General features: G+C 36.5%; 1 protein-coding gene across 17 annotated transcripts in view; it reads left to right on the forward strand.

Moving 5' to 3' along the window:
* Window positions 1–14,465, forward strand: part of CADPS2 (calcium dependent secretion activator 2) — a 520,372-nt gene that overhangs the window by 348,186 nt on the left and 157,721 nt on the right. For all 17 annotated transcript variants that reach the window (XM_032401664.1, XM_032401666.1, XM_032401671.1 and 14 more), the window contains exon 10: window positions 13,687–13,795. In XM_032401664.1, the coding sequence (XP_032257555.1) occupies window positions 13,687–13,795 (109 nt within the window). The remainder of the gene's footprint in view (window positions 1–13,686; window positions 13,796–14,465) is intronic.

A 14,465-nucleotide genomic window follows, 5' to 3' on the forward strand; every position in this document is an offset into this window, starting at 1 on the left:
TTTTTTTTTTCTGATTCTGAGGCTGGGGACATTGTTGTAATGCTCAGGACCTAGAAATATTCATTGTAGATACTCAGTAAATATTTGTTGAATGAATGAATGAATGAGAGGGGAAAATACCCATAAGAACGGGGGAAGATATGAAAATTATAAATGCAAATGGAACTGAAGTCAGTTATTTACCATACTGACTAGTAAACAATGAAAAACTAATTCCCAGATCTCTAAAAGATGTCAAAGAAGGACTAAATATATCTTTCTAAAAGACCAGATTACATTCATGCTAGTCTTCAAGCTCTTTTGCTAATATGTCCCTTAAAATAATTTTGTACAACTTGTACATTATTATACGTTATTGTACATTCTTGTCATTGTAAACTTTTTTTTTTTAAAGGGAGAGCAGGGGGTTGGGGGGAGGCAGAGGGAGAGGTAGGAGAGATTTTTTTTTTTTAAGATTTTATTTATTTATTTGACAGAGACAGCACACAAGCAGGGGGAGCAAGCAGGGAGAAGGAGAAGCAGGCTCCCCGCTGAGCAGGGAGCCTGCTGCTCAATCCCAGGACCCAGGGACCATGACCTCAGCCAAATGCAGACACTTAACCGACTGAGCCACCCAGGCGACCTAGGAGGAGAGATTCTTAAGCAGCTCCAGGCTCCCTACACAGGGCGTGATCTCACGACCCTGAGATCATGACCTGAGCCGAAATCAAGAGCCAGATGCTTAACTGACTGAGTCAGCCAGGTGCCTCAGGTCATTGTAAACTTTTCATCATAAATTTAAATAGTCACAGTGGGTACAGTTTCTAAAATAAAACCATTAGTTAATTGTAAGCATGCCAAATAGGATCTAATGCTGCTGTGATTCTGTAGCTACCTTTAACCATTGAAAATTGTATTTATTAGCTTTTTCTCCTCCAATTCTTATTTCTCTGGGTCTTCCCCAACAGAATTTTACTCTTAGGAAGTAAGTATTATGTTTCGGAATCCTCTTCGATCACTCTGTCATGCTTCTCTGCAATTAAAAAGAAGTGTACAAAGTTGGAATTAAAAAAAAATTCCTATGAAGTCCTAACTGTCAATACCTTAGAATGTGACCTTAGTTGGAAATAGTGTTCTAATTAGGATGAGGTCATACTGGAAAAGGGTGGGCCCCTAATTCAGTATGACCGGTGTCCTTCTAAAGAAGAAGGTGTTTGGGAGTAGTCATGCATACAGGGAGAACTCCATGTGAAGATAAAGGCAGAGATGGAGATGATGCTTCTACAAGCCAAGACATGCCAAAAATTGATAGCAAACCACTAGACATGGTGGGAGAGACCAGGGGTAGATTCTCCCTCACAGACCTCAGAAGGAACCAACCTTGATTTTAGACTTCTAGCCTCCAGAACAGGGAGACAATAAACTTCTGTTTATGCCACATAAATAAACTTAAGCTGAGAACAGAGATAATCTAAGAGACATAAAAAATAACATAGGGAAGACAGAAAGCTCCTTTCCCTAAAAATAGCTACTACTTATGCTAAACACCCAGATTTGTTTCCCTTTCTCCCAGTGTTTGAACAAACCAAGTCAGGTAAACTACCTCGCTTGAATAAAAATAAGACTGCGAAAAGGAAAAAACAAACTCTTATAAACAAAAGCCTTTAAGTATTAAAAATTATTTTATATTGATGTACATTTGCAATCATGACTAGCAGACGACTGATAAAAGTATATAGATACATGACAAAACCTGAAGGACAATTATTAAACATAAAAAAGTTAAATTTTATTGTAAATGCCCATCTTCATGAGCTGGTAGCTTCCCTTCCCAAATTTCCTGTAAATGAGTAATTTTTTCTAAAATGAGAAAGGGTTTCAGATTGATTCCTTGTTTATAGCATTATTTAGAGATGTAAGCATGGAGAAGCCTGGCTCACCTAAGTACGTAGATGGAAACAGTTTTGTCAAGCATCACTCATTTTCTCAACTGGTGTGTGTGTGTGTGTGTGTGTGTGTGTGTGTGTGTGTGTGTGTAAGTTCCTAAGTTAGATGCCCCAAACACATAGTGATCTAGCATAAAAACAATTTTTAAAAATATTTTTAGTATTCTATCATCTTATAATTAGTTCCTTCTATAATTCTGCCAAAAGCAAAAAATGTAAAAACCATCTAATATTCAAATACCTTGTTTTGCCTCTGAATGTAGAGAACCATCCTGTTGCAACTGGAAGAATTACTATCCAAACCTCACTACATAAATGCTTGCTAGAAAATGAAAGTTGGGTTAGAGAAAGCTGTTTGTTTCTACTTTCTCTCCAGCTTGAGATTGAGGAGGTAAATCCTGTCAGTTCTCTAGTGGGAGATGAAGGGGAATCAATGAGAATTTCCTGTCATTCGGCAAAAATCAGACCTGGAAAGATCACTGTTGGTTCGAGGATAAGAGGCAAGGTGGTGGGGGGGAGGTGGGGCTGGAGACCTATGAAGGGATTTTATAATATTAATACTGATTTTGCTTAATTTATAAGAAACACGGACTCTATTGAAAAGTTTGTGAAAATGAGAGTTGGCTGAGATTAATAGAAGAGATCTGACAGAAATAAGGCAGTAAAACAAAAAACAAATTGATGTCCACGTTTTAGGCAATAATGTACAGAATGAACACTACACAGAATGAAGTCAGTAACAGAAGACAAGAGAAGCTCTAAGTCTGAAAACTCTACCCACAGTGGCAAATATTAAAGAAATATCCAGTATGACAAAAAAAAAAAAAAAAATCTGCTTATCTAAGTGAGAAGAGAACACAGATAAAACAGAGTAGCAATAAAAATAACAGTGAAAGTAAACAATAAAAGGAACATTTTCTGATATTTAAAAGAAATTAGTCTGCAGATAAACGGACTTCCACATTTCAGGAAATTTAGTGAGAAGATATCTTCAAACATTTCATATAAAATATTTTTTTCTATTAAAAATATGTGTGTTGAGGTGTGTGGGTGGCTCATTTGGTTAAGCGTCTGCCTTTGGCTCAGGTCCTGATCCTGGGGATCCTGGGATGGAGCCCTGCATTGGGCTTCCTGCTCAGCGGGGAGTCTGCTGCTCCCTTTCCCTCCACGCTCCCCCTGCTTATGCTCTCCCTCTCCAATAAAATCTTTGAAAAAAATGTGTGTTGCCTCCTACATCTTAACACTCAACTACAGAAGTCAGTGGAGTTAGATCTACAGAGAATTGATTGGAAATTGTGTGACTTGAGAATTTAGTATACATCTGTGATCTGTAAGTCACCTTCCTGAAAATGTTTAAAGCAGAACTCCTGGTATTTGGGATGAATGAGTATAGTTTCTCAGAAATATGAAACTTAAAATATAAAAGAATTAAAGAGTAATGATAATAGAGCTAAATCTCTATTACTGTTATGAAATATCTTGAGTCAAATATAGACATGAAAAATGATTCCTGAACAAGTTATGAAGTATGAAGTAATTTTTTTTGAAATAGATTTATTTATTTTAGATAGCGGTGGGGGGTAGGTGGCAGAGGGAGAGGGAGAGAGAGAATCCCAAGCAGATTCCCCACTGAGCACAGAGCCTGATGCAGGGCTCAGTCTCAGGACCCTGATCATGAGCTGAGCCGAAATCAAGAGTCAGATGCTCAACCAACTGAGCCACCCAGACACCCCATGAAGTAATTATAACAAAATGTGAAACCTGATTTCCAGATTTTTGTCAAAGTTAATGAATGGAGTGATAAAAACAGGCTGTACTCCTCAAGTTATGTAAGAAACAGTCAAAAATGATTTTGTTTTTAATAGAGAAAATATGGGGTTAGCTCTGTCCTTGAAAGTTTTAAAGTAACTCGTATAGAATAAAAATGGGATGCTGAGAAAACTTTAGTAAACCTAAAACATTTTTGAACACTATATCATAAACTAATGTACTATATGGTGGCTAACTGAACATAATAAAAAAAATTTTTAAAAACCCTAAAACAGAAGACAGCTATGTGTGTGTGTGTGTGTGTGTGTGTGTATTCGTTCTTACTGTACATGTATTAAATATACGTATTAGGAGTCCGATTCTCAGAGTAGGATTAAACAACAAATCCATATGTATGGTGATTTTAAGAGCTACACCACAAACAGCAAGAATATGGAGAGAAAGTAGCATGACAATATTCAGACTAAGGAAAATTTAAGAGCAGTATTAAACACATCAAAGGATGATAATTTTATATGCATTGAAAATATAACCAGCGGGGTGCCCGGGTGGCTCAGTCATTAAGCGTCTGCCTTTGGCTCAGGTCACGATCCCAGGGTCCTGGGATCGAGCCCCGCATCGGGCTCCCTGCTCCACCAGAAGCCTGCTTCTCCCTCTCCCAATCCCCCTGCTTGTGTTCGCTCTCTCGCTGTCTCTCTCTGTCAAATAAATAAAATCTTTAAAAAAAAAAAAAAGGAATTACTGTAAAACAAATGGTGATTTATTGAATATGTATCTGAGAGAAGAAAATAAAGGGATAATGCCTCAAATTCCTTGCTATTCAATTCACTTTCCTTTCTCTCCCATACCTATAGTAGTCTTAATAGTCTTTGATTATAGTTTCTTACAGATAACTATGTATTTTATAGCTATCTTAAATAATAACTTTGCCAGAAAATAAGAGGTAATTGGCTTATTTGGGAAAGCAGTATAAGTTTCAGAATGTGAATTATAAAATAATATGGTATATTAGAAGGAATTCCTAACGAGATTTGAGGAGACTTGTATTTCTAGACTGAAGATGACTATTTCCTCCTAGGTGACCTTGGGAAAGTCAGTTTCCTCATCTGTGAACTCTGGAGTTGAGATCATCATCTCAAGGGCCCAGAACCCTGATCCCTCAATAGCACTATGTTCTAGAGAATAATCTTATGTTTTCCTTTCATTGAAGCTTAGCTCTGGGTTTAACTGTTTATGATTTAGTGAGACTTGAGTCCCCTAGATATCATAGTCTCCAGTTTCCAAATGTATTCTCTTAAGATCCTCTCCATACAAAATCTATAATTCTATCAAATGTAACAATATTTCATTCGTTAATTTTTATTGATTAAATACCTTGTAGAATGTTAAGACAGTACTATCAGAAAGTAAACCTATAGTGTGGAATCTAATCCGATCTATACTATTACATAATATGTATCTTACATATATATATAAGAATGAAATTTTACAAATTATTAAGTTCCATTACAATTCCAAAGCTGCTTATTATTTTTCCAGGTCAGTTTTCAGTTTGCACTACTTTCTAATATTTTGGGTTTACCTTTCTTTCCAAGTAAAAACAGAAAATACAGCAAGATCCCCCTTACGTGAATCAGATGTTTTTGAGAAAGTAGGAATTTCTTTTTAAAATAATCACTCCTTAATCACTTGTTTCCCAATTATTTTTCGATTTATTATATCATTTTGTTTTTTCCTGAATTCTCTTAGCATTTTAATGGGTTTCTTATGACTGTGATCACATCATAGCTACCAGGATACCTGAAAGAGTAAGAATGTGGTTCCTCTATGTCTGAAATCTGGGTCCATCACAAAATGGATGCTTAAGACAGACTAGTTAGATAAAGGAATGAATTTAGCCTCATGTTTATTGTTTCCTGAACATTTTAATTGGAGTGTTTGACATTTAAAAAAAAATCAAATATTACTTGTAAGTGGAGGAAGATTCGTTAAAGAGTACAAGTTGGGTAATTTGGACTGCTAGACTCTTAGTATTTTTTTTTTAAACAAGGCTTAGTATGTGATCTGTACTATCAAATCGATTTTCGAATGTGGCTGAATATTTTATTGAATTGAAATAAGTTTAACTTCATGGAGAAATTAAAAGGCAGGGACTGTATGCCAGACAGTGTGGGAGCTGGTGACTCAGAAACCAAGAACACACACTGGTAAATGCAGCTAGAAACTGTGTGAAGGGGACAAGTTTGTAAGGGTCCTGGAAGGAGGAGTAGGGTTTACTAGATTAGGAAATATAAATCATGCGATTTCAAAGGTGAAGGTGATATACTCCTGCTTGGAAGTTCAGGTGGAAAAATGAATAAAAGTGGGCGAGTCTTGTTGGAGAGCCTGTCTGGAGTACCAAACGCAGTGGTAGCTATAAATTCGAACTAATATTTGCGGGAGATTTTTGCAAGCCGTGCAGGGAAGACAGACCTTTCCGTGTGAGTCATCTGTCTCCCAGCAGATTCCAGATTCTTCGTGTGGTGATGTGTCAGAAGACTTTCTTTCAGCCAGGTTTTTAAGATTCTTCCAAATGAAAGAACGGAAAGGAAACTTATGAATTATTGGCTCAATAAATTTTCTATTTTGTTAATAATTGGTCACAAAAGTATTCCTTGGTACTAGTCTCCTGAAGTCTAATAATTGTATTTTAACTATAAGACAAATCTGAACATATTTTGGTTTCATATACTAACCCCATCATAGATTTTTTTTTTCCTGGAATGTAGTGAACTGTGTCGATAATGTATAGTGTTTTTCCTCATACATATGAAAGTTAGACCTGTTATTCAGAATCTCCATAAAAAAAGAAGAAAATTGAAGGATTAGCCAAAGGATTCAAATCGGTGGTCTTGGCTAGTCCTAAGGTAATGCTAAGAATTCTTTTGTGGAAAACACCTAGAAATGCTGGGTAAGATATAACAGCTGTATTGCATAGCTGTATTGCAAGAAGGAAAACCACACGCACCAAGTAGTGAAGGCTTGTGCATTGATCTTGTAGCTGTATTGGGGCTGGTTTATGGGGACAAGGTGTTGATGTTGGTGTGTAGGGATTTTATTGTTCACTTAGAGAAAGAAAACATACCCTGAGGCATTCTCAAAGTGGGAATTTGGATAAGAGATCTTCTCTTAAAGAACTTAAAAGAGCTCGATCCCCGTGAAATGTGGACTAGAAGAAAAACTGCCCCCAGGCTAGTAAATTTATATTTGGCCTCAGGCTCTGAATATGGAGTAAAAATGACGCCTGAGAATTTGTAACTATTAACCTATACTCAGAGAATGTTGAAGTTCTCATTTATTTTATACAAATATAAGGGAAATGCCCAAGTGAAGAAATTAACATAAACAGTACTTCTGGATTGATGATGTATCTGAGGCATCTGACATTAAAAAAAAAAAATTGTTTTTGGAAATATGAACCTTTAACATAGGTTTTATAAAATATCCCCAGATGAACTGGTGCTGGATATGAGCTCATCATTAAAAATTACAAAACAAATTAATTATTTACACACCCAAGAATTTCAGTAATAACTGTCATCTATATAAACTATAAAATAACTGCATTTACAGTGATGAAATTTATAAACTGATTCAAAAGTACAAGAAAAGAACAAAACAAAGAACATAATACTATGAAAAATGAACAAGCAGATTTGGAATGGGGCTATGTAGAGCTACTAGTAAAAATTTAAAACAGTCATTGAAATTACACCCTTTTTGGACAGGTGAGACAGTAGTTTAGACACATCTAAAGAGAAAATTAGTGATGTAATTAATGATAGAATATTATAATCTTACGAAATTACTACTCAGTATAGAGAAATGAAGAAGCATAAAATATGCAAAGAGCTAAAAGATAGGAAAGAATCTAAAGTTCCAAGATACTTCTGATAGAATTTGAAGAAAGAATAAAGGGAAAATGAGGTAGAGTCAACATTTGGAAAGATAATGAACAAGATTCTAAAACTGATAAAAGTCATGAATTCTCAGATACAAGAAATACTACAATTATCAATCAGGGTAAACATTAAAACTCCCCAAAATTTCACAGTAAAACTACAGGATAACAGGGGTGCCTCATTGCCCTAGTCGGTAGAGCATGTGATTCTTGATCTCAGGGTTGTAAGTTTGAGCCGCACATTGGGGGTAGAGTTTACTTAATTTTTTTTAATTAAAAATTAAAACACAGGCTAACAGATAAAGAGAACATTTAAGAGAAACCAGAGAGAAAAAGCAAATTAACTACAAAGAGACCACAATTGGACTTTATCAAACTTTTCAACATGGATATATAAGCTTTCTGGCAATGGAATAATATCTTCAAAGTGCTGAAGGATTACTAGCCTAGAATACTATATAACCACCTAAACAGTCATTCATAAGGGAGAATTAAAGACTTATTTTAAAATAAACACTGACTCAAAAAGGTTTTACTAAAGAAGGAAATTGAACTCAATGAGGGAGTGTGATTCAAGAAACAGTAGTGGCCAAAAAATGGGTAAAGACAAGGGCTGCTATAAATATTGACTGTTATCAGATAACATATTTTAGTATAAGGTATATATGTGTAAGATTATGTGTCTTCAAAAAATATAAAGCAACATTCGAGGGAATTGTGTGAAGAAGTCACAGGTAGATAGCATAGCATTGGCAGGAAATTTTAACATACCTCTCAATAACTGACACATCGGAAGAAATATTAGAAAACCGTGTAGTGTATTTTTCTACACAATAAGTAAATTTGATATAATGGATATAATCAGTGAACAATAATTGTAAAAGATGCATTCTTTTTAAGCATTCTTTTAACAATTGGCTGTGCCCTAGGCAATAGAGCAGGTCTCAAAAAAGACCAAAATTCTGAATCATTCTGGTCACAGTGGAATTACTTTAAAACTCAGTAATAAAAGTGTAACTGCAGATCCAAATTTAAAAGCACACTTGTAAATAACTCGTGTAGAAAAGAACAAATGAATATGAGAAATAGTTAGAACTGAACTAATGAAAATGCTATATATAACTTGTGAGATGAAGCGAAGGTAAATTTAGAATAAACCGAAATATACATGCATTTAGGTTTGTTGAATTATAAATGAATAACAACTGAAAATGGATAAGCTAAGTAGATGAATTAAAATATTCATGAAAGAATAAAGTTAATTACCCCCCAAAAGAAGGGAGAAATAATAAAGCTCACAGAAATTAAGGAATAGAAAACAAAAAGTAACAAAATGCAAAGATATTCTTTGCAAACACTCAAAAAAGGAAATAAACTTTTAGCAAAACTGATTGTGGAAAAAGGATTTGAATGACTGATACATTAGAAAATGAGCAAACTTGTTTAATAAAGAAACCCACAGAAAAAGAAATCCCAAGTGTAAAAAAACATGAGGAAATGCTCAGCTCTATTAGTAATGAAAATTGTAAATTCAGGTACTAGTGAGATACCACTTCCCATTCATCAAAATTGGTAAAATATAAAAAGACTCAAAATACCAAGTTCGGCAAAGATGGGTAGTATCAGGAGCTCTCATGTACCACTGGTGTATGTATGAATTGGAAAGTAGTTTTGAAATATCTAGTGAGGATGAAGATACACACGCCCTACAACCTAGCAGTTCCGCTCCCTGGTGTAGCCCTTCAAATAGCTCTCACACATGTGTGCAAGAATGACCGTTGGGCATTATTTTTAATGGCAACAAGTGTAAGAAACTGAAGGCCATCACTAGAACATTGGGTAAGGTGTGATAATTCAGTTCGAAGTATATGTATCAAGATGGTTAAATATGTTGAACTTTGGGGAGGGGAAGTTGCAGAAGAAATGTGTCTGATTCATTCATACAAAGTTTTAAAGTGTGTGAAGAAATACCTTATCAATTTATTTACATGGTAATTGTGATTTATAATAAATATATATTTGGTCTTCATCCCCATTCTAACACAGAACCCTTGTACTTTCCTAAAGAGTGCTAAAGGTATCTTTTGTTATGTTACTGGTGACTTGTAGAACCCACCTAAGGATGGGCAGCTGCTTGCCTAGAGGACCAACAGTGTGATTAGAGAGTTGGAACTTTCACTCTCACCTACCCCTCATCCTCCCAGACCTAGGGGAGGGGAGAGGGGCTGGACGCCGAATAAATTGCTAATGGCCAGTGATTTAATCAGTCATGCCACTGTAATGAAGCCTCTATAAAAACCTAAAAGAAGGGGATTGGGAGAGTTTCCAGGCTGGTGAACAGTTGATTTAGGGAGGAGGTTGTGGGAATTCCTAATCTGTAGCCCATCAGAAGTACAGGTAATAATTTGGATTAGCATCTGAAGTACAAGGAAAGGGTAGATAGGAACCTCCAATCTATAGATTATACAGCCTGAGGTTATGACTGGCATCTGAAGAGGGGGTTAGGTTGAGGCAGCCTTGTAGGACTGAACCCTTAACCTATGGAATTCTAATTCTGTGTGCTCTCTTGGTATAGAGTTAGAATTGAGTGTATTGTGGGACACCCAGCTGGTGTCCAGAGCATTGTTTGTTATTGGTGTGGAAGCCACCCTGCCTACATACCCAACAGGTTGGAATTGGGTCTAGGAACCTAAAATATTATATGTAATAAAACTTTTAAAACATGCATGGAAATAATAAGCACAAAGTTCAGCATGGTAATTACCTCTGTGGAGAGAGAAAAGAAAATGTGTTTGAGTAGATAAAACTAAACAAAAAATTCTAAAGTATATATATACAAGAAGTTTTGATTCAGGGACACCTGGGTGGCTTCTGCCTTCAACTCAGGTCATGATTCCAGGGTCCTGGGATCGAGTCCCACATCGGGCTCCTGGCTCAGGGGGGCGCCTGCTTCTCCCTCTGACCCTCTCCCCTCTCATGCTGTTTCTCTCTCTCTCTCTCTCTCAAATAAATAAATAAAATCTTAAAAAAAAAAAAGTTTTGATTCAGGGGCACCTGGGTGGTTCAATTGGTTAAAAGCAACTCTTGGTTTCAGCTCAGGTCATGATCTCAGAGTCATGAGATCGAGCCCTGTGTCAGGCTCCGCACTCTGTGTGGAGTTTGCTTAAGTTTCTCTCTCCCTCTGCCCCTCCTCTGCACACATGCGCTCTCTCGCTCTCTCTCACTCGCTCTCTCAAATCTTTAAAAAATAGACATGTTAGTATATTATTGTACTTCTGTTCATGCTTGAAATATTTTATGTTTTTAAGATAACACTACATTAAATCACTTTATGGAAGAATAGTGGAACTTGAGACTAAGTTATTGCCCTTAAGTAAGAGAATGAGCTTCTTTTTAGAACGAATAATGGAAGTATAATGTCATCATTCACCACCCACCACCACACCTCTCCCAATCTCTCCAAATCCCCCACAATCATACCTTTTTACACAAGGAAACTGAAGCCGCCTTTAGTAACAGATCCCTGTAGGAGCCACCACCAGGTTTCATCTGTAAGCCTTGAGCATAGGCAGGTGAAAAAGTAAATTCATCGACAGTCTATGAGGGCAAGAAAAGGAGAACTTCAGAGTACAAGAACCACAGGTGTTTTCAGGTTATCTGCCTCAACGATTCCCAAAGGTTTTACGTTTTGTTTTTGTTTTTGTTTTTTTTTTCAAAATAAACAGCTGTACTCTTTTTTTCTTCATTAAAATATAATTCAGGGGCACCTGGCTGGCTCAGTTGGTAGAGCATGCGACTCTTGATGTCAGGAGTTGTGAGCTTGAGCCCCATATTCAATGTAGAGATTACTTAAAATTTTTTTAAACATAATTCATATTTTTTTAAAAACTCTAAATAAAATCACCCACAATTGCACCTTCTAATAATTACTATAGATATTTTAGTCTGTATCTTACTCATATGTATATATAGTGTTTACCCAAAAGAACACATTCTACATTTTTGTTTTTCACCTACTTTTTATGTTATGATGTTATCTTAGAAATAGTTCCATGTCTGGGAAAAAAAAAATCTGTCATGTATTTTGATGGCTGAATAGCATTCTACTGTGTGGTCATGCCGTAATGTATTTAACCAAACCACTGTTGGTTTTTCCAGTTTTTGCTTATATTCAATACTGTGGTGAACACACTACACATGCATCTTTGAGTACTTGTCCATTTGTTTATTTGGAATAAGTTCTTAGAAGGAGATTTGCTGGCTCAAAGGGATTGCATAATACATAGGAAGGCTTACAGAATATAAGTTTCCAGCGGGCTGGAGACTCAGGCAGGAGTTGATGGTGCAATCCTAAAGCAGAATCGCCTCTTCTCTCAGTAACCTCAGTTGCTGCTCTTATCTGTCCCTCCATATCGATAGATACTAGTTCTTTGTCGAATATATATTTTGCATACATCTTCTCTTAGTTTGTGGCTTTGCCTTTTTACTTTCTTCATGGTATCCTTTAATGAGGAGAATTTCTTAATTTTAACGTAGTCCATGTAATTTTTTCTTTCATAATTAGCTCGCTTTTGAGTCCTCTTTAATCTTTGTCTATTAAAAGCTCTTTTTATGTTTCCTTAGTTTCATCTGTATTTAAAAGTGGAAAGGGGGCATAATTCACATTACCCGAAACTTTTCCATGGATCCTGTGTTGTAAGATATTTTGCAATTTAGGTATTAATCTACCAAACATTCTTTTTTTTTTTTTTTTTTTTTAAGATTATTTATTTATTTGAGAGAGAGAATGAGAGAGAGAGAGAGCATGAGAGGAGGAGGGTCAGAGGGAGAAGCAGACTCCCTGCCGAGCAGAGAGCCCGATGCGGGACTTGATCCTGGGACTCCAGGATCATGACCTGAGCCGAAGGCAGTCGCTTAACCAACTGAGCCACCCAGGCGCCCAATCTACCAAACATTCTTATCTCCTGCTGGGAACAGCACCTCCTGTCTCTATTTTGGGGGAACTTCTCAGAGCCCACCTGTTGTAGCATGTGACATTCTTGGCCACAGATGTAAGCTCTTGACCCAAATTGGGCTAATGTTACTTTTACCCCTTAGCCACAGTGGTTGGTGCAAATACGGCCTCATGACTCAGGGTGGGACAGCCAGGGAGGTGACTGAGAGCTGTTTGCAACTGTGGTTCTAGGTCAACCAGACTGCCCCACAAGAAAATGAAGCCAGTTTCAAAAGAGAAGTAGAATGGAGAGACAGCGGATCTTGGCAGTGTTAAGTCACTGGCTGCCTAAAACTCACTTACCCTGGACCTTCCTGTGGGTTTGGTTACAGTAAATTCTCAACATTTATTAAAATCTTTTTTTCTTTTGCTTTAGTTAAAGGTTAAAATAAGCATGCTTTAAAATGTAGTTCCATGGGGCTCCTGGGTGGCTCAGTTGGTTAGTGTTGGACTCTTAATTTCGGCTCAGGTCAGGATCTCGGAGTCGTGAGATCCAGCCCCACGTGGGCTCTGCACTGAGCCTGGAGCCTACATAAGATTCTCTCTGTCCCTCTGCCCCCACTACCTTGCCTTCTCCCACACAAGCGCACACTCTCCCTCTCTCTCTCTCTAAAAAAAATAAAATAATATGTAATTCCATGATCATATAAGTTTGAGAATGCTCCTGTTGTCTTACCCTTAGAGATTCACAAAGTATGTTAGCCTGTTAAAGGTCATAAGAAAGCATGCAGTAGAAGAAGCCTGTTTATCTTTAGTTAACCCAGTAATTCTCAAACTTATTTTTTTTGTGAATGCTTTTTTATGGTGCTTCTATTAATATCTCATAGAATCTTGGCCAGCAGATTGTTGGTTTGGGAAATGCTGGATCATAGGCATGGAAGGCCTAACTGCAAGCTGACAGATGAAAGGTGCTTTAATCCCTGAGCTAGGTTTTGAAAAATGCTGACATTTAATAATTTATGAGCAAAGCATGTTATCTTTAAAATTTGGCAAAAAGTCTTCTGATAAAAAATAAAAGAAATTTAATGCAAGCAATCTGCAAACCTTTTCTTGTACAGGTTAGCCAATACACATTTGCTATGTGCAGTTATAGAGAAAAAAAGTCTGAACCACAAGAACTAATGCAACTTGAAGGATACACTGTGGATTACACAGACCCCCACCCAGGTAATTCTAAATTGTATCGCTTTCTCTGCCATTGATGTATTGATGAAATTCTCATAAATATCCTGTCTGTTCTAGGTTTCAAACTCCATTGAATGAATAGGGGGCATATTTCATTTATGTACCTAGACAAGACTACCTAGACAAGACTTCATGAGATTCAAAGTATATCTTTCTGAGGGCTACTTAGCTTTAGCCATAACTCCTCATTTCTGTTATCTTTAAGACAACGATACAATATGTGAAAGTTACTGTAATAGAAAAATTATATGAGAAATATCAGCAATGCTTATATGAACTTCTTACTGGAAAGCCAAAAGGTAAAAGAGACAGAAATAGGGAAGGAAGCAGCAAATGAATTTTTGTATATTCTACCAGTTTTCTTCCCCATATCACATTCTTAAATTCTCTCCCTACTTCCATATTAATACTACGTATGTACTAGATGCTTGGTATCTAACATTGGTGAGGGAATGAATTAATATGTGGAGGTTAATGAAATTAATAAAGCAATACTAAGAAATACGTAGATTTAATACAGAGATTAAGAATTTAATATGGAGAGATTAAAAGTAGGAATCTGTGATCCCATTCACTAATTGGTCACAGAAAAATGCAAAATAGCTTCTTTGTCAAAGAATTTTGCGAAGGATAAAATACCATACAGATACAA

Source organism: Phoca vitulina, unplaced genomic scaffold (genome assembly GCF_004348235.1).
Source record: "Phoca vitulina isolate PV1807 unplaced genomic scaffold, GSC_HSeal_1.0 scaffold4, whole genome shotgun sequence".
NCBI classification, from domain to species: Eukaryota; Metazoa; Chordata; class Mammalia; order Carnivora; family Phocidae; genus Phoca; species Phoca vitulina.